General features: G+C 39.3%; 4 protein-coding genes and 1 long non-coding RNA gene across 7 annotated transcripts; 4 read left to right on the top strand and 1 right to left on the bottom strand.

Moving 5' to 3' along the window:
• The first annotated feature begins 619 nt into the window (after positions 1-619).
• On the top strand, positions 620-1930 carry LOC116931931 (very-long-chain (3R)-3-hydroxyacyl-CoA dehydratase 2). Of its 2 annotated transcripts, XM_032939611.2 has the most exons (6): positions 620-760; positions 826-971; positions 1035-1155; positions 1225-1454; positions 1524-1702; positions 1758-1930. In XM_032939611.2, exons 2-6 carry the CDS (start codon positions 883-885, stop codon positions 1826-1828), a joined length of 690 nt encoding a protein of 229 aa, XP_032795502.1. In that variant the 5' UTR covers positions 620-760; positions 826-882; the 3' UTR covers positions 1829-1930. The 2 variants fall into 2 exon arrangements, with proteins under 2 accessions (XP_032795502.1, XP_032795501.1); XM_032939610.2 differs by lacking the exon at positions 620-760 and having other exon boundaries at positions 767-971.
• LOC116931932 (activator of basal transcription 1) lies at positions 1837-2806 on the bottom strand. Of its 2 annotated transcripts, none has more exons than XM_032939613.2 (2): positions 2438-2806; positions 1837-2376 (listed from the first exon to the last, which is right to left on the bottom strand). In XM_032939613.2, exons 1-2 carry the CDS (start codon positions 2511-2513, stop codon positions 1925-1927), a joined length of 528 nt encoding a protein of 175 aa, XP_032795504.2. In that variant the 5' UTR covers positions 2514-2806; the 3' UTR covers positions 1837-1924. The 2 variants fall into 2 exon arrangements, with proteins under 2 accessions (XP_032795504.2, XP_032795503.2); XM_032939612.2 differs by having other exon boundaries at positions 1837-2379; positions 2438-2801.
• Positions 2807-8952: 6146 nt separating this feature from the next.
• On the top strand, positions 8953-11979 carry LOC116931928. The gene is made up of 8 exons (XM_032939608.2): positions 8953-9264; positions 9428-9613; positions 9753-9880; positions 9978-10230; positions 10912-10971; positions 11050-11180; positions 11243-11310; positions 11425-11979. Exons 1-8 carry the CDS (start codon positions 9201-9203, stop codon positions 11570-11572), a joined length of 1038 nt encoding a protein of 345 aa, XP_032795499.2. The 5' UTR covers positions 8953-9200; the 3' UTR covers positions 11573-11979.
• A 340-nt stretch (positions 11980-12319) lies between these two features.
• LOC116931929 lies at positions 12320-13222 on the top strand. The gene is made up of 3 exons (XR_004399203.2): positions 12320-12439; positions 12548-12942; positions 13011-13222. It is a non-coding gene; the product is annotated as an uncharacterized LOC116931929 (long non-coding RNA).
• Positions 13223-13873: 651 nt separating this feature from the next.
• Positions 13874-16787, top strand: LOC116931925 (bone morphogenetic protein 2). The gene is made up of 7 exons (XM_032939606.2): positions 13874-13977; positions 14114-14219; positions 14318-14471; positions 14569-14687; positions 14803-15142; positions 15546-15767; positions 15829-16787. The coding sequence occupies exons 1-7, from the start codon at positions 13874-13876 to the stop codon at positions 16068-16070; spliced, it is 1287 nt and encodes a 428-aa protein (XP_032795497.1). The 3' UTR covers positions 16071-16787.
• Positions 16788-18612: the final 1825 nt, after the last annotated feature.

Here is an 18612-nt window from a genome sequence, read left to right as displayed (position 1 = left end):
CGCGTGCAAGCCCGTTTGTTAAGGGGTAAAAGACCAGATACGCGTGAGAGGGAGTGACGTCGGACCAGAAGCGCTTGCGAGCCAAGCCACGCCTCCGTCTCTTTTTCTCTGACTTAATTTTATTACTGAATCAGCTTGTAATTCCATACCGATGAACTTTTTAAGGTAACTTTTTTTATTGACGCAAATATGTTACGTTATAATCATGCAGCACCACAACACAACAAGAACACCCTCTATCCAGTCTTAGTTCTTATTGTAAATCAAAAAAAAATAAAATAACGATGCAAATAAATAAATAAAATCAGTAAATTAATTAGTTCTATGTAGTTTTCCTTTTCGCCATGATGACTGCTATTACTTCGCAGATAGAACGTCTACGAATCTGAATCTGAATGCAGTGTTTAGTGTTTTACGAAAGGTGTTAGGAAGAACGATTTGAATAGGATTTGAAGCTGACACTTCTGGTGACCAATGTTAAATTTTGAACGGTAAGATACGCAGACGAGGGACTGCGTTTTCCTTCTTTATACTAAAGCTATGTTTTATATTATATATACATATCGATTTATATTAATATATATATATATTGAAAGATTTTATGGCTTAAAACCCGATTTTCTGGCTCCTCTTTAAAAACTTCATTTCGGGAATCGGGATACGAGGAAAAATATGTATATAATCGAACTATCGACTTCATTTCCTTAATCGATTGCGCTATTGCGATGCCTAATACTTAGAAAACCGGATTTTTTGACAGGTGAAATCTCTGTTGAAAGTTTTTGGAAAGTCCTCACACATAAAATATACAATAATTTTTTACAGATTTTCGACACAAAACTTCGCTCAGTTCACGCAGCGACCTCAGTAAGAAAGAAAACCATGACTGCGACAAAAAAAGCCCCGTCCCGTGTGTTATCCTTACCCGCGAGGATCTATCTAATTTTCTACAATGCAATACAATTTCTGGGGTAACAGTTTAATTTTTCACTACCATTTTTTTCTGGAAAAAACTAATGACGGGACGTTACCAGATGGTCCTTCTTATTGTACAAAATGGTAGACTTTGTCATCAACCAAGGTTTGGGAGGGAAAAGCCTATGGGAACATGTGGAAGTTCCTCTACTTATCTTTCAGTCTGGAGCCATTCTTGAGGTAAAATCCATGAAGCCATTTTGTTGCTTTTTGTGTGATTAAATTCTGCAATAACATATTGATTTTTAGGTTGTACACTGCGCTTGTGGTATCACTCCTAGCAACACAGTCATTACCTTTGCTCAAGTCTATTCTCGGGTTTTCCTGATCTGGCCTATTCTTTATAATGTCCCTGATGCAAGAGACCAAATAGGATTCTCTCTTTTGTTATTGGCTTGGACTGTCACTGAAGTTCTACGTTACCTTTATTATGTATTGAACTTAATTTCCTTTGTTCCAGGAATTCTACTGTGGTGCAGGTATTTAAAACACTAAGTACATATTTAACATGTACCTAAAACTTTCTAGATTTTATTTTAATTTTTCAGATATACATTTTTTATAATTCTGTATCCTGCTGGAGTAACTGGAGAGCTCCTTTGTTGCTACCGTGCACTTCCACATTATAACAAAACACAAGAATTTTCAGTTTTATTACCAAATGCATGGAATTTCACTTTTAATTTCTATTACTATACCATTCTTGTCATGTTGGCCTACATTCCAGGTAATACTCATGTTATTGACTCTTAAGCAAAGTTAACCATTTCTTTTCTCTTTAGTGTTTCCTCAGTTGTATACCCACATGTTTGTGCAACGAAAGAAGATTCTTGGCAACAAAAAACATGACTAATAATGAAGTCCTGAAAGAATGTTCATTTCTATTGTTACATTACTGAAAGAATGCTCATTTTTATTGTTATGTTAGTAAAAAGGATACAGTGGTTATTCATGATGTACTTGACTTAGAAGGATTGAACAGATTCCTCAAGAATTCTGTTCTGTCCTGATTTTGGCTGCTTGCCTTGCGATTGGTAATTTCTTCCTCTGTGGATCGCTGAGTAACATTCCAACCTTCAAGTTTATCCATCTTTTTTCTCAATTTCTTACTTTGATCAACTGATTCTATAAAAAAGTTGGTTTCTCTCTTGACTTGAGCAATTTCAGTTCTCATCCTTTGTTGACGGACAGCCTTCTCATAAGCCAAACGCTCATTAAGGTGAGCCCACTTAAATCTAGGTAGGTATTTGATGTTCCATAAACACTCGTGGTACCGAGTTCTACGCTTTCCTCCTACTTTTGTATTATTGAGTCGTTCAGCCACAGCCTTTGCAACCCTTTTACTTGCAAACTCCACCCAGCCTTCAGAAAACCTGTTGCTGCGCTTCTTCTTTACACCTGCTTCTAAAAATATACAACTTCTCAATTTAAGCAAAAACCATGATTTTAATGATAAATATACTTTCTATGGGCTGCAGGAATGATTTTCCAATTTCGCCATGAACCCCAAGAAATTCACGGACAAGCTGGGGATTCATTCCTGTAGGGATGGATGACAGATAAACAATTCCAGGGTTTTTTTCGAGATTTTGGTTTTTCTATTTCTTCATCTTCAAGCTCTTCGTCAGACATGAGATCATCTTTAACGTTACCAGTTTCATCCAACTGTTCAAGCTGATGTTTTTCTTTCATATTCATATCTGGTTTCAGAAGCAAAGTTCCGTCAACTCTTAAAGATTCAAATACAACGAAGTAGTGCTTTAACCTGGTAGAATTCCACGTGTAAAAGCAAGGCCTACTTAATGCTTAAGGCCTGTAAAGTGTAAACTCAAATACCTCCTATGGCGGGTAGGCGTTCCCTAGATAAACAAGGGTTACAACGACACCATCTGGCGCTCGCAATTATAGCCTCGTAAAAAATACCCCCAAAAAACTTTAACACTTGTTATAGTTACATAAACATATGAATAAAGATAAAACAAAAGGAAATCAAATTTTTGAAATGAAAAGTGTGCTAGTTTGACAGCAATATGTCAATTGAGTTGTTAAAAAGAAAAAAGTAGTATGTTAAAAATATATAAGTTTTATTATCATGTTAATGAAACATTTTCTTCTTGTTCTTGTAGTTAATTGAACTAATCACTTAGGAAAAAAATCTATAAATGGATTAAACATTTTCACTTAGAGATAAAATTAAAAATTTATAAAATTTTACTCAGATTGATAACATGACTAATATAGAATTGAACCGACAGACTGATATCCATAAATCTCTAGACGAAGTCTTTATCCACCATCCCAATACCGATGCAAAATTAATTGAAATGGTGAAATCTAATGATGAAAATATTACTTAGTGGACACAAATCTTTTTCAAAGAGGTGATTTTCTTCACTTACTGGAATTCATTAACTAAAAGTTAAGGATTCTAAGATACTCTTAATTAAAAAATACAAGGAAACCCTGTTTTTTGCTTAATCTTGTATTTAGGTTTTCGAAGCAGTAGCAGTAGCGAGCGCCAGATGGTGTCGTCGTAACCCTTGTTTTTCCTCTGATTGGTTATTGCCAGGTAACGCGTCCCCGCCATAGGAGGGATACGAGTTTACAGGCCTTAAGCATTAAGTAGGCCTTGGTAAAAGAGCGTCTGCTCTGACGTCTCCGAGCAAAGCCTGCTTAATGGTTAAGGCCTGTAAACTCTTCTATAGCGGGTAGGCGTTACCAGAGTCATAGATAGGGCTGTGGCCTGTGGCCCGGACCAAATAGGACCGGTTTTTTCTTAAAGGGTTAAAATTAACGGGTTTTTTTCCTTAAAGGGTTTTGAACCAGGTCGACGATCCAAAAATAATGACCCGTCCCGCTTGACCCGTGGGTCAGAAAAAACAACCAGGGTCGGGTCATGTCCCGCGTAATTATCAGGTCAAAAGCACTTTTCTTCTCTTCTTTTCAGTCTCGTCATCAGATGCGCCAACAAGAACAAAATGTGACCCTAGTCACGTGATTATCGTTGGTCTATCAGAACGCAAGGTCACTGGTAAGACTAACCCTCTATGGCTGAAGCGGTACTATTGGTGCAGCACCGATTATAGCACCGTTCCGCACCGAAAAAAGAAATCCCCGCACCAAACTTCCCCGATTCATTTTTATCGGGGGAGCTTAGCGATGTCCCCGATTAGAATGTGATCAGGACCGAGCCCTAGTGGCTCGTTCCTTTGCAGCAGACGAATTTCTTGCAGGAAACGAATTTTTTCTGCTAGGGGAGACGAGCCACTTAAAAACAATAATTAAATAAACATAAACTATATAGAATTGGGGCTAGAAAAAAAATTTGGAAATGAAGAAATGAATAACGTACCCACTGTAACAAAGAAAAGGGGGGAAATCTAAATTATACAGTACCAAACCAGAACTCTTTGGAAGTCTCGTCCGTTTTTGCGGTTCTCTCAGTGCTAAAATTTTTACCTAAATGGTACTATTTTTTGTGTCTACGTTCTCATAAATAGTGAGAACTCCCTAATTTTTTCTATAATTTTATTTTAATGGGAAGGGTGGGTAAAAATTCGATGAAAAAGTCTTTAGAAAGCCGAGAGGACCTTATGCAAATGAGGTCACTTTGGCTTTGTTTTTGGAACAAACAGCTAGGGCTACGAGGACGCAAAAGGGTTTTTAAAAAGGAGCTACGCTAGCTCTACCTGTAGCCTAATTTTCAGATTTTGTTCTTTTTATCCAACGATTTTAGAGTAGGTTAAAAAACTAAATTATGGAAATCCCTTTTTTGCGGCATCAACCAGAGTTGCCGAATTCTTATAAACCCTATGTTTGTTTTTTCCTAAAGTTTTACCAGAGTAAAAGAATACTATATGTATTAATACATAGTATTCTATTACTCTGGTATATATATATATATAGTATTATATTAACCTGGCCTATCAGAGGGCAAGGTCACTGATAAGACCACCCCCCCCCCCCCCCCCACCCCCCTATGGCTGAAGCGGTGCTATCGGTGCAGCAACGGGACACACTAGACGTTTTCCATCCGATGAAAGCGCCTCTTGCGGGTGTGTTGGTCTTCACTCCATGCTAGACTCATTTGTAGCCAGATGGCGCTTGCACCAGGCGGAAAATTACTCTTACGCTCCGCCCTAGAATCCTCGTTTTTTTCGTATAGTGTTCCCCGCAAAAGGGTACAATTTTTCTGAGAGGGAAAATAGCCATATTGGAGCAGCCAGGGGTCTATGACTCTGGATATTGTCACACGAGTTGTATTTGAACAAGCGCAAATGAATACAACAAGTGATGCCTTAAATCTAAACAATGGTTTTACTCGAACAAAAGGAGATAACCATTACCAAAAGTTGGAGAAGCGTCTGAAGACCTCTAGGGAAACCAGGAAACTCGTCGTTAACTGAATTTTACACTCGTATTTATACTGCTATGCTAATTACGCCCCTTCCGGAGCGCATGTCTCCGTATCTATACTTCTAGCGCTGATTATCTGCGATGATTCATTCCCACGGTCGCAGCGTAGTTCAATGAGCGGGTGAATCATCTATGTGAAGAGATAAACATTTCCCCTTCTTCACCCGCGACAATATTTTAATCGAAAATTTGTTTGTTATTCGTTATTCGAATATTATTCGTATTCGCGAATATAAGATCCTTTTTATTCGTTATTCGTATTCGTTTGTACTGCTTATTCGGATTCGTTTACAAAACGAATCAAGTTTTTCCTTATTCGACAGAACACTGTTAATTACTGATGTTTTGAAAAATTTGTAAATTATCTTAGAACAGGGGAAAAAATAATCTTTTATACGGAAAAAGTCAAGAAAAAAACTTCTTAGAAGAAATAGGAAACAATTATGGCAGAAAACAGTGCTAGGAAGTGTCTAATCGGGGATTTTAATCGGGGATGGCCTTACTTTGAAATCGGGGATTGCACCGAGCACTGAAATCACCGCACAAAAAAAAAATTATCTTCGCACTGAATCGATGAAAAAGCTCCCCGATCAACGCGGGGCCGAGCCATACCCACGTCGCTCGGGGTTGTATTTTCCTTTTAAATTTGGCAACATAGGAAGTCTATGTAACAGCGCAAATGCTCAGATGTTTAAAATTTGTATATCAAGTAATAGCAAGTAGTATAGCATCGGAGCAGTCACGCAGCCTCGTATTCTATTATTGGCTGGGTTTTAAGCAGTTTTGCTTGTTAATAAAACATAGTGTCAAAATTCATGACAAATCGGATGTTGTAGTTAAAAGACGAAAACCGAATAAATCAAGTATGATTGAAAATAGTTAAATCAAGATCAAAACCTATCAAAAGTATAAGGAATTAATGAGTACAGGAGAGATGTTTATTTTTTAAAAAAGGGCTAGTCGGTGATGTTTCACGTAGAATCTCATTTCATTTTTTGGGAGTGGGGTTAGTTAAGCTTTAAAGTATTTGCCGATTTATTATAGCAATATTAAATGTATTATAACCAGTTTTTGCCACTTCTTTGTAATTAAAGAACAATTATAAAAATTCGCTGAACTCAAAATTGCTGGCCGTATGACCACTCAGTTCGTCAGCACACGCGCCAGATGGCACAGTTATCGGTTAACTCGCTGGTTCGTTCGTAGAAAAGAAATGTCCTCAGATATTTAACCTTAAGTTCATGTACCAATTTCACGAAGGGATATCAGTCGCAAAAAAAAGAAGAAAAAAAAATACAAATGAATTATTAATTTATGTAGCCTACATTGTAAACACAGTCGTGACAGTCAGGACCAAGGTGATAAGTCTACCTTCTGTGTTCTGCACCGACGCACTGGTTGCTGGTGGGATATATTTGTGTCATAGCATCCCCATAGATACAGTTGTATACTTCTCATTCCGGAATAGTCGGCCGTAGTCGAAAGTCTAAGAATGATTGCCGTGAACATTGTCCATCAGGTAAAATCTTCATATTCCTTTTTTTTATTGCACCAGATGTTAGAAAAAACATCAACTATGAAACCAACAAATATTCTTATGCTGATTTCTCTGTGCTCCTTTGAAAGAAGCTGAAATATACAACACAAGAAATTATTTCTAACATCCAGCAGTGACACACAGCCAGGTGCTGTTTGGCATATCCTTGGCACACTGCACTAAGTGAATAAATGCCTTCTTTTTGTTTTGCAGATTGAACACCTGAAGTTTTTTCGTAAAGAAAGTTGAAAGTAAGAATTCCCCACTGTGGACATAGTTTGCTGAAAACGTGACGTTTTTCGTGGCCCTACCTTTTAAATCCAAACCCCAAAAAGTGTCATGCACTATAACAGTATTTCATCTCGAAGATGATTTTATTCGAGATTTCGTCTAGGATAACCCTTTAAAAGCCATGCATCCATATCCGATTGTCTTGTAGTCAATAATGGAATAGTATGAACAATATGTAAAGCTTGTACTCGAAAGTTCTTATAATGCGATGCTAACACGTCAGATAAATAAATATTGCGCGTGTTGCCAAACTTTGCATGAACGTAAGAACTTGTTGTCACAATTTACGTACGACAACGGGTTTGCCAAACAGTTTCTCGTATTGGTATTTTTCTTTGTGATACGACATGGGAGGTTCTTTATGTTTGTCACCAACTAATGATATGCTTGACGGGAAAACATCCAGCTTCGCGAATGAACCTCTGCCTTCGTACAGAAGGATGTTCAATTATCACTGACAACAAAGAGCATTTTTACTAACAAGCTATTCTATGGTCGCTAAAAATGAACCAAGGGCAGTGAGTCATTTGGATGTAATTAGGACGAGACTTATTCCAAAGTAAATATGGGGCGCGCATTGTAGCGTTTAGTAGTCACACGGCAAAGCGCAACGAGAGAATAATCCTAGGTGAAAGCGTACGGATGGGTGGCATTGGAAGGCCAACGGGCACACCTTGAATGCAAGCAAGCAAACTTTGAAGCTTCAGATGTTTTCGTTTCTAGCGGTGTTCAGCATTGCATACGAATTATGCGTACGCTTTTTTACGAGAATCACAGGGCATTAGGGTCACAGGAACAAATCTAAATGGAATTGTTTTGTAACAGGATTTAGCATTCGATTGACAGTTAATTGATGGCTGCTATCTCAATGTGACAAGGTTGCTTATTTTTTTTAGTATCGAACGGGCATGCCTAATCATTCGGTGTCGTTCCTTTGTGTTGCCCATGAAAATTAAACAAAATTGCCTGAAAACGCGATGGCTACCGAGTTCCGTGAGCTTGACAAACGATGTTTCTAGTTCCATTTCATTAATTCCTTGGGTAGCCTTTTACCAGTCGATACACGCTGCAGGTAAGCTATAGCCCAAGGAGAAATTCTCCAAATTTAAAGAATTGTTGTACAACTTGAAAAGATACATCCTCAAAGTGGCTTATAGTACCTTAGAAGCTTTTGAATAATATGCGTATTGTTTGGAAAAAAGAAAAAGAAAATATGAATAGGATCTAAACATCTAATGGTTAACCGCGCGCATGCAAATGGCATCACCCCCAGCAGTAAGAAGATGGATGGTCTTCAGTGGCCCTTCTATGGAAAACTTTTGTGGCTTGTTGCTTTCGCGTCGAAAGATGAGGTTGCCCGCTCATTGCTAAACAAGAACAAGACGCCAACAATTTCTATTAAGCTGACGATATGAGGTGCTGACGACAGATGTGCTACTCGGAACATGGAGGAAAGCGCAATGAGAGGGGGAAAAAGGGGATAGATGTTGAGAAGTTGGAAGTTTAGGAGTCATACGGAAATAATAACCGGAGACAATCTGGGAGACTTACCCAGTACTGCACCGCTCCCGAAGAAAAGGGTTCGGCTGCGGATGAAGAGACACGAAATGCAAGAGATAAGAGCAAAGAAACATGGGAAGCTGGGAAGGACAAAAGAGGCCGGTGGGTTGGGATATTTAAGTAATCTTCGGCCCCCAGTTGTGAGAAGCCCCACAGAAGCCGACGCCGTCAATGCTGGCAACATCCTGCTGCTTTTGGAGACACAAAAAGGTCAAGAAGAGCCCGCTGCTTGCTTAAACGGTCCCCCAGTGTTCGTCCAAACACCGATCCGTTCAAACATCCAGTTCGGTGGACACATTTTCCCGCTCGCTTGATACTCCTAAACGTCCCTACGTGCTTCGTCGCTCACGCTTAGTTGGAGACTCGTCGTCAATCTCAATCGTTTTAATTTCTATACGCTTTTACACACTCCCCTAGCGCAATGTTCAGATTACGTGAATTATTTTCCGTCATTTTTCTGTTGTTCAGTTTCTCGGCAACAATAGGTATTCTGCTATTCAATTTGGGTTCTCATTTTTTTAATAGCATATCCCAGTAAAACTTTGTCGAAAGACGGTGCTGTTTTCCATCGCAAAAATGCCATTATTTTTTGTTTTAAAAAAGCGATAATGGTCGATGTTTATAGCTATTTTTGTTTTGTTCCCACAGGGTTCTCCGTGTCGAAGCTTCGAAGACTGGATAACAATAAAGCAATGGAGGACACAATGCTTACTGAAATATCGGAAAGTAGTACAAGTGAAAGGATCCGACTAGATTCATGGTTGAATCACCCTTCGGCTATCAACATTAAATCTTGCTGCGAACGTGTACCTAAAAAATACTTCGTTGGACAGGGTAATGATTTCCCGTAACAAGAGTTTTGTCGTCGAATCGTGTCTGACATGTAATCGAATCCCACGCGACTACGCATAATGCAACCGCGTTTTGACGGAATTTTTTATTATTTTGTGTGCTAATGTCCTTCTTGTGCTAGGATTGGATGGAGAAATTTTGGTAGATATTGGCCAATGTCGACAGTCGTGTTCAACAAAGAGGACAAAAATCAATCGGAAAGAATTCGAAGCCATTTTGAAGGCCAATTATTCAGTTGACCCAGTTGAGGTATTTATAGTTTTTTTCTGTTTCTATCGTCTATTTTCACTAGTCAAGAAAATTTTTAATTACACTGGATCGTTCGATGGATTTTTATTGCCGACAGTTATTTTTGGCCATGCAACGTGACATTTCACCCAAGTCATGTGGCGACGATTCACATTGTTTACCTACTCGGACCGTCGTGGAGCGACACATGACGATGTCAGGTATGCAGGAAGTGGCTGTCATCGAAGACTGCTCCTGTTTGTCTGATCCTGAGCTATGCCATCGGGTGGAGGAGCGAGCTATTCATTTCCCAGGAACACCGTTCGAAACTTCCGTCGATGTCGGTAGATGCTCAGGACCTTGTAGCTCCGGTAAGATTCACTGGAAATTTGATAAATAATGAAACAAGAGTCCGCTATGTTTTATATCTTAGTTTTAATTTATTTTATTTTTTTTCTATTGGAAAAAAGGGGTTAGATAATAAACTGGCGTCGGCTGTTTGGTAGAAGGGGGGGAAATGTACGGTTGATAAGCTGTAATTTAACTTTCACGCCTTTCTTCCACAATTGATCGTTCAATTCCCTTGATCGCTAAATACTGTAGGCTCCCGTGTAATAATGTAATTTAATTCGAATGGCAAATATGATTTTTTGGAACCGCGATTAGAAAGCGTTAGGTAAGATAAACGAAGAGTAAGGTCATCGGTCCAAATGAATCTTTCACCATAATCACCCCCCCCCCTCCTAGATTCAATAATTTTTCTTTCTAGTTGTCTGGACTTCGCACGTTTGGATTAGCAACAATATTTACTCCCGCGTTTACATATTTAGTGCAAGACTATCGTTTCATGAAAACTATATTTTGACTTCAAAAGTCGCATTGTTATGAAACGCTATTTTGCAAGTTCTATTTAATGAAAAGAAAATTGCTTTAATTTCTCTGTATGATATTACCCTTCAAAAACATATTCTTGAAACACCAATATGGAAGAAGAACGCACAATCAGTTTTATTGACACGAAACCTTTTCCTTTTCCTTCCATGCTTGAATAGGTAATTCGCTCCGCTGCAGGTCGACAAGAAATAAAACGGTGGCCATTGCGGGACCAAACGGTAAAACCTATTCTTGTTTTGCGTGTTTGGTCTTTCAACTTTTATGGTTGTTTTTGTTCACGGTGCGTGCATTTTCAGGAGATACTTGTGTTGAAGTTATCGACAAGTGTGGCTGTGCATCGTCATGTTATCGAGCCTCGTCTATGGAACATATTTACGATTTTGTATCGTCAATGGACGACGAAACAACAGACAGTCCTGTCATAAAGGTAAGATTTTCAATTTAAGAGCAATTATAATTTAAATGATTTAAACATAAATTCTTTTGTAGGTAGTCGATGTTGGGAAATGTGTTGGGGAATGCAATACCTCGCATCATAAGGAGCACTGTGTTCTGCGGTAGGTCACGTAAATCGCCTTTTGAATTGTGTTGATAATTTAGATTGAAAGGCCACGGTTTATGTCTTCGGTTGATCAATGATTTTTATTGACTCTGGGTGTACTATTGCACAGGGATAAGGATGACAGCTCCAAATGTTTGATGTCGCTTACAAGGCGGGAGAACAATTGCGTTCCTTTGGGCTTCCAGCTTCATCATTTTCGAAACAAGAACGGCACTGCGAAGAGTATGCTCTCCATTACTGATTGCGGTTGCCAATAGTCGGGACTAAGACGCCGAAGGAATTCAATCAAATCTATGACAATCATTCTTCAAAGTGCTTAATAGTGACACCACATCAACGTTTTTATTGATCATGTTACATTATCTGATTTTTATTTCTCGCCGTTCCGATTCAATTGGCAAAATTGTTCACTTTTCCAAATATTTTTCCATTTACAAAACAACTTCGATATATGACAGCTAGCCACTCGGAAAATAGAGGCACTGTGATAATATATTTGAATGCATTTTTTTTTACAAGCAAGACGACAACCAAGAAATTGCAATAATCATTAAAGACTTCCAAGTGTCTAAGAAGTTTTGGAACTTTCATGTGCTTGCTTGCATTGCTTTTGTTTTGTTTAACCAACTTAACTTTTTGTAAATAAACAGCGAACTTATCAAAGGTTAGTGTGGTTAGTGTGTCAATAGGTTAAGTCGACGTGATCGATACGGTATATATATATATATATATATTTCCAGTTAGTACTCTAATTATTTGTTTAATCAAAATGAACTCAATCCACAGTTCGGTGTTCAAAGAATAATACGAAAAGCTAACCGCAAAATCCTTAGGATTAAATGCAAGTTAAACCATTCAAACAAGTCTTGCAAAGCTAGCACCAGCTAATCACGAGTTGAGTTCAAACTGGTGTGACGCATACGCTGCAAATTTGGAAATTTAAGATTAACATGGCAAAAGAAACAGGGGTCTAGCAACCAAACTTACAAGGAGAAATAGACCCGTCCGAATTCTTCGCATTCAAACGCAGTCGGTGCACAGGAGGAGAACGAATCCAAATGGTTGTGTTCTATTGTTCCATTTTCCACCAAAAAATTCCGGTTCTTTCAGGATTTTTACGCTTGGTATGATGGCTATTTGGACAAAATTATGGCTAAAGCCTTCTACGATGTAGGCGGCCACTTATCACACAGTTTGAGTCACTTTTTCTTTTTCGTGTTTTACGGTCAAAGATGGGATCACGTCTTCCCTGTCAACGGCATCTATGAATGACTCTATGCTTCTATTTTAGTCTGGCGCCGCTCTGAATGGGTACGCGTCTTCTCCACCAAATGAGGCAACCACACTCTCGCCTCCAACAAATTCGCTAACGTGAAATGATGAGTAACAGTCTCCAAAGCCCACATATGATGATGCCGCGGTGGCTCAAGTCCCCAGTCGCACTTCTCTGGCAAAGTCGTGATCTTTCAGGTTCGACTTACTCATCCATTCTGAATGGTAAGTTTGTGGGGAAAACACACACTGGCCGTTTCCATGATTCGAGCCACATTTGGTCATCATCGACAGCGCTCTGCTTAGCCAACGTCTATCGACACTCAAGTATTGCACCGTTTTACCGACGTACACGGTTTGGTTCGGCTTCAGTTGTGATTTCTTCTGTTTCTACAGATGTTACGCTATGTATTATTCATTTAGGAAAGCCCTCATGACGTGACCGCAATGCCCGGCGTGAGCGTGGGGAATGGAGAAGGAAGAAGGAAGTGCAATCTACACCGGCTGTGGTTATCAAGCTGTGCACTGTCCATGCTACCAACAGCTGCGAAACCGAATTTGTTCATGTTTCTTTTTTTTTAATATAAGAGTTGGACTAAATGTAAAGCATTAAGAAATAATAGATTGAAATCGGCACAATGCAACCGCCTTCTGTGGTTATTTTGTAATAAACAAATGAACACATAAATCTCAAAAGAGATCAAGCAATCGATGAAAACAAGGTACAGATAGATCACCGTTGACGAACGCCAACCTATCACAGTAAGAACAAATGAACAGCGGAACACTCAAAGGTATGAGATCAAAAAAGAAAATGAATTCAGAACCAAATTTGTCGCCATAGATTTTGAAAACATGTCGTTTCAGAGGATTTATAGTCGAATGACAAAATGAAGGCTATCGTTTTTGAAATGGCAGTGCGTAACATGCTAACTGGCATAGTGCTAGCATGTCGTGATAAATGAAATATTCTCCTTTTGGAATTCCCGTATTTTTTTTGACAAGGTCTAATGCATCGATGAATAGGAAATTAGCAGGATCTGTTGCGTTGCAGCCGATGAGTCACAACGACGGCTGTTCGAAACGATTCATCAGAAATGCCAGTGATTTCAACTTCGGCTAAGCCAACATCCAAAAAAGACAAGGAAACCGCTTGGCAAGCATCAGCTTGCCAAAAGCGTTTACTTTTTCTCCTTCTTTTTTTTTTCTTGCTTTTTTGGCGCGCACTAGACTACTTCAAAATTTAGGATTTCGTTTGTGATTGGCCCGTCCGGGAATGTCTCCACATGGTGTCTCCCTTCGCAACCACCCCGCCCTCGTTCTTCATCAGATTTAAGATAGACTGGCTCGGACTTTCTATGATTCAGATCGAGTCTATCGGTGGAGAACGGTTGGTCAGAACTCGACATCAGGGGAAAACACGGATCCTATCAGCGCGTCCGCTAATTTGCGTTTAACACCGTGACACAGTTTGACAAAAAACAAAAAATGCAACTCTTGATTCCTTTCCTCTGTGTTTGCTGTAGCTTCTTAGTTCCATCTATAATAGCAAAAGCTGTTCACCCCGCACGAGTCTTCAACGAGTCATCATATCCTTCCAATCACATGCCGATAGTGAAGGGTTTGCAACAGGTACGGCAAAGACGACTGTCGAAAGCTTTAGCTAGACATTTGACAAAGCAGTATCGCACCATTTATTGTGTTTTTCTTAACTATTCGAACAAACGCAGGTTTTTGGCGTATCGGATGGCCACAGACAAAGGCAGCTACTCTCGCCACCGCAGTACATGTTGACGCTTTATGCCGCCGTGGCGGATAACAGTGGCGTCGTTAAGGCACCTAACCCTTACGGTGCCAAAATCATCCGCAGCTACACCGAGAAAGGTTTGAACATTGAATCCGCGCAGAAAACGCGGTACTTTATTTGAATTGCGTTCAAAGTTTCATGTTTTAATGGCATTTTCTTTTCATCGTGCGCTAGAATCAGGACGAAGAAATTACTTTTCGTTTAGCGTGTCTGGAGTGGAGGCGAGCGAGACGTTACTCGAAGCCGAGCTTCATCTGTATATCCTCAGGAGTGAAGTTACCATGTTGCGCGAGGTACGTCGTACTCACATCGCCATCGTCGACTATGGCTAATGTTTTTTTTTTCGTGGAACAGTTTCTGTTTTGGCTTGTCCGGATCTGATTGATGTGTTGTGTGCCTTTTCTATAGGTTCGCGTTTATCAGGTATTGGACTCGCATTCGACGGAGCAACCGGAAAAGCATCGCTTGATCGACGTCCAACATTTCGTCAACACTTCAAGCGAAGGCTGGCTAATTTTTCGAGTCAAGCAGGCTGTGCATTTTCATTCCTTCGAAAATCCTGCATCAAGCCGTCTGAGGTTCTTTGTGACAGCTATATCGGTGATGAGACAGCCTATTGTTTTACACGTGTCGAGACGCAGAGATCGACACACCAACCGTCAGCCTGTCTTAGTCCTTTTCAATGATGACACGTCCAGCACCTCTAGCAGCCAGTCAGACACGGGGAATGATTCTACATCGGCATCAGGTCAGTTTTTAGCTCAGCTAGTTGGGTCTTAGTAGATGGGTATAGATTTTTCACTTTAAACTTGTTCGTGAATCATTGTTAGAAGCTTATGGGCACCAAAGGTAAGTGTAATATATCAGTGAAGGACAACAGAACCGTAGATATGTTGGTGAAACGGAATTTTAAGTTAGCTCGTGTGGCGATTTGGTCCAAAATGGAAGCAAAACGACCAACTCGCTGATGCTATTTTTTTTTTAGTAGACTACTTTTCGTGGGTTTTCCTAGCTACAATTAGTAGAATTCAACACTCTGTTTTTACTTCACCATTGCTCACGTTCTGCACTATACTATTTATTCGTCATTGATAAGCGAAAGATGTTTTTTAAATAAAAATGTCATTGATTTTACTTTGTTCGCTCTTTAGATTCTCGAGAAAAAAAAACCCACAAAAACGGCATGTTGCGTAAGCGGCGAGACCTTGTTTTGTCTACTCATAAGCACGAACCGTTTGAGAAGGTAATGACGCATCGTCAACGAGAGCACCATCACCGCCGCCATGCGGTTCACACGAGCGAATGCCATCGACAGGAGCTGTACGTTGATTTCGAATCAATTGGCTGGTCCGAATGGATCATCGCACCCAAAGGTATGTAGGATGATTTCTATCTAGCACATCATTGCGATGTTAACTGTGTCGTTCATTTTAGGTTATAATGCATATCATTGCACGGGCGTTTGTTCGTTCCCACTTGGTCAAAGTCAGAAGCCGACCAACCACGCTACCGTTCAATCAATCGTACATGAAATGAATTTGACCAAATCTGTGGCCCTTCCTTGTTGTGTTCCCAATCGACTGCTGTCCCTCTCGCTACTATATTATGACGAAAATGACAATGTAGTTTTAAAGCAGTATGGTGAAATGGTAGCCGACAGCTGCGGTTGCCACTAAAACCATTCGCTACAGTCACTTATTCCCTTCTGTACAGTAAATCACTGAAAGACCCGTCCTCATATTTCTTTCATCTTTCCATTTAACCACAACTCATTTCACTGTGCTAGCCTTCCCTTCAGGTGTTGTCTTATTACACGCTTTTTGCTCGGAGAATGAAAATCAAACACAACCTGTTTAGCTGTAACGAAGAAGTGGTGAGGCCGGGGTGAGGCAAACCGACGAATCATCCCGCCTTCATTTGTTCGCTCCCAGAACCGAATAAAGGACTTTTCCCTGCAAATTTCATGAAATTTCCTTGTGGAGGACGTTCGTGGAGAACTGCTGCATGATTCCAAGCACTAGGGTTGTGTGAAGATCCTGGACGAAGTTTGTCGACTCCATCGCCACACAATCTTCAATCGCAAAGCGACCTCGGAGCAAATCTATATGGAAATGTCACACGGCAATTGTTTGATGGTTGTTCCACTTACTGTTTTTGGGTTAATTAATTCTTTCTACATCCTTCATGTTTAATTTAAAGCAACGAAGCATCTTGAGAACAAATAAGTAATGAACATTTTTCAATTGAAATATTTGATAACTTTTCTTGGTCACAACGTTCATCAACCACATTCTCCATTTCATAAGCTAATATTTTCCATCTTTTCTATACCTCGTAAGTACGAGTATTTTGCATATTCCTCACGCATGAAAAAAGTATTATCCTTTACACAATCTCTGGTGTTTTTCCATTTTTTTCTAAACCCACATTAAAGCTGAAATGTTAGTGGTTAAGTTTTACCCTGGTGACAACAGCATAATGAGCTAGAACTATCTGAATCATGAACACACAGACACGCACAACATCCACAATTCGGATCCAAAGCCAAGCTCCAATCAACAGTACTATTCCAAAAAAGACGTAGGTCTATACCAGTGGTTCAGAAAGCTAGAAGTTTAAGCCAGCGCTTACAATTAGAAATAAATTCGAGTCGAATTAAGGGCAAGAAGGTTAAAGTACACCATATTCACTTGTTGGCTGTCATTAGTTGTCGAACAAGGAGCTTGAAGTTTAGCTGGATTTCACAGGTTTCTGTTCCATGACTATTTTAGGTAAAAGTTTGGAAAAATAAATGAATGTGAAACCATTACAGAGGTCATTCGAGACATATCGTTTCGTTTAGCTCCGTTTCACTCTTTGTTAGATGCTGATCCCGATGCGCACAGGTAATGCATCAGCTTCTTAAAAAACAAAAAACTGTGGCATCCAAAGGCCATATATACTGAAAATATATCAAAACCGTGAGCTTCAATACGAAAAAAAAGAAACAAAAACAAAAACAACAAACAAACTTCAGAAGTGTATGAGTGTGAAGTGATTTTCTTTACAGGCTGCGGTCGTGTCTGATAATGGGGAAGGATTTTTGGCTTTATTTGCACAACACTGTAAGTACGTATCACGGTCCATAAGCTATATGAAGCCATACATGAGTGTTGCTGATGTTCTGCAGAATAGTGGACGAAAAATTCTTATGTTTATTGATTATCAACGTAAAACGAACACATAAATTATGAAGCATGCATCAATAAATCGTGACAGACACAGTTACAGCATGTATAGTTGAAAGTTGCCACTTTTTGCAAATTAAAAGTCGATAAGGTGTTTTTTAAGTTGTGTGTAGCATGAAACGATTATAGTGGGATAGCTTCTTTAGTTTAACTGTAAGAAATCAAGGTCTTCCGGTGGTGAAAAACATGTTGTTATATAGGGTTACCGCGGATACCGTATCAGTTTCTTTGCGCACTCTGATGGTATAAACATTTTGGAGATTGCTAGCCTTCCTAGTTGTCAACAAGCCCTACCTAATCTTGATAGGAGAATTTTGTATATCCTATAAACATATACAAAACAAGAAATAACAGAAAAACAAAAACAAAACAAAAACAAAACAAAACAAAACAAAAACAAAACAAAACAAAAACAAAAACAAAACAAAAACAAAAAAACAAAAAAACAAAAAACAAAAAACAAAAAACAAAAAATAAAAAAACAATAAAAATCCTACACATGAATGAAAAACAAAAAGAAAAACACCACAATATCAACCAGGACATCCGCCTTTTAGGATTACGGTCGGCAGACCTCGGTAAAAAGAGGTTGATAAATTTTCCTAGCTGTCAACCTGTCATCTCCATCAACCGGCTGCGCCCATTTCATCTGTCCTCCATTAGGTTGGTTATTTTCTTGCCTCGTTCTCATTATTATTACATGTAGGCTATACATTTTTCTATGCTGAGTGAAACACCAGACATTTATTTTTCATAATAGAAAACACTGTCAGTGCGCAAGACAAAAATAAACGAATACATAATAAAATATTGAACAATTATTGTGTAATGTAACAAAATATGCGCACTTCCATGCGGATGTTCCTTACAGTGTAGAAAGGAAGAAAACTCGCAGGGACAGACGTGTCGTTAATTATTTTCACCAGCGCACGATTCGAACAACGGAACTGTAGCTAGAACTGCAGCTAAAATATAGGCAATGTCCCATAAA

The sequence above is a fragment of the Daphnia magna genome, linkage group LG10 (assembly GCF_020631705.1).
Source record: "Daphnia magna isolate NIES linkage group LG10, ASM2063170v1.1, whole genome shotgun sequence".
Lineage (NCBI taxonomy): Eukaryota > Metazoa > Arthropoda > Branchiopoda > Diplostraca > Daphniidae > Daphnia > Daphnia magna.
The sequence above is the reverse complement of the archived record's forward strand: the minus strand, read 5'-3'. Positions and strand labels throughout refer to the sequence as shown.

Excerpts from the sequence above, each read along its gene's own strand:
- LOC116931928 (XM_032939608.2), top strand. The coding sequence starts at position 9,201 with ATGTTCAGATTACGTGAATTATTTTCCGTCATTTTTCTGTTGTTCAGT. Across the intron at positions 9,881-9,977 it reads ATTCAGTTGACCCAGTTGAG|TTATTTTTGGCCATGCAACG; the intron begins GTATTTATAGTT and ends TATTGCCGACAG. Across the intron at positions 11,311-11,424 it reads AAGGAGCACTGTGTTCTGCG|GGATAAGGATGACAGCTCCA; the intron begins GTAGGTCACGTA and ends ACTATTGCACAG.
- LOC116931925 (XM_032939606.2), top strand. The coding sequence starts at position 13,874 with ATGGTGTCTCCCTTCGCAACCACCCCGCCCTCGTTCTTCATCAGATTT. Across the intron at positions 14,472-14,568 it reads CCGCAGCTACACCGAGAAAG|AATCAGGACGAAGAAATTAC; the intron begins GTTTGAACATTG and ends ATCGTGCGCTAG. Across the intron at positions 15,143-15,545 it reads TGATTCTACATCGGCATCAG|ATTCTCGAGAAAAAAAAACC; the intron begins GTCAGTTTTTAG and ends TTCGCTCTTTAG.
- LOC116931932 (XM_032939612.2), bottom strand. The coding sequence starts at position 2,513 with ATGAATCCCCAGCTTGTCCGTGAATTTCTTGGGGTTCATGGCGAAATT. Across the intron at positions 2,380-2,437 it reads ATTCCTGCAGCCCATAGAAA|AAGCAGGTGTAAAGAAGAAG; the intron begins GTATATTTATCA and ends GTATATTTTTAG.
- LOC116931931 (XM_032939611.2), top strand. The coding sequence starts at position 883 with ATGACTGCGACAAAAAAAGCCCCGTCCCGTGTGTTATCCTTACCCGCG. Across the intron at positions 972-1,034 it reads AATGCAATACAATTTCTGGG|ATGGTCCTTCTTATTGTACA; the intron begins GTAACAGTTTAA and ends GGACGTTACCAG. Across the intron at positions 1,156-1,224 it reads AGTCTGGAGCCATTCTTGAG|GTTGTACACTGCGCTTGTGG; the intron begins GTAAAATCCATG and ends ATTGATTTTTAG.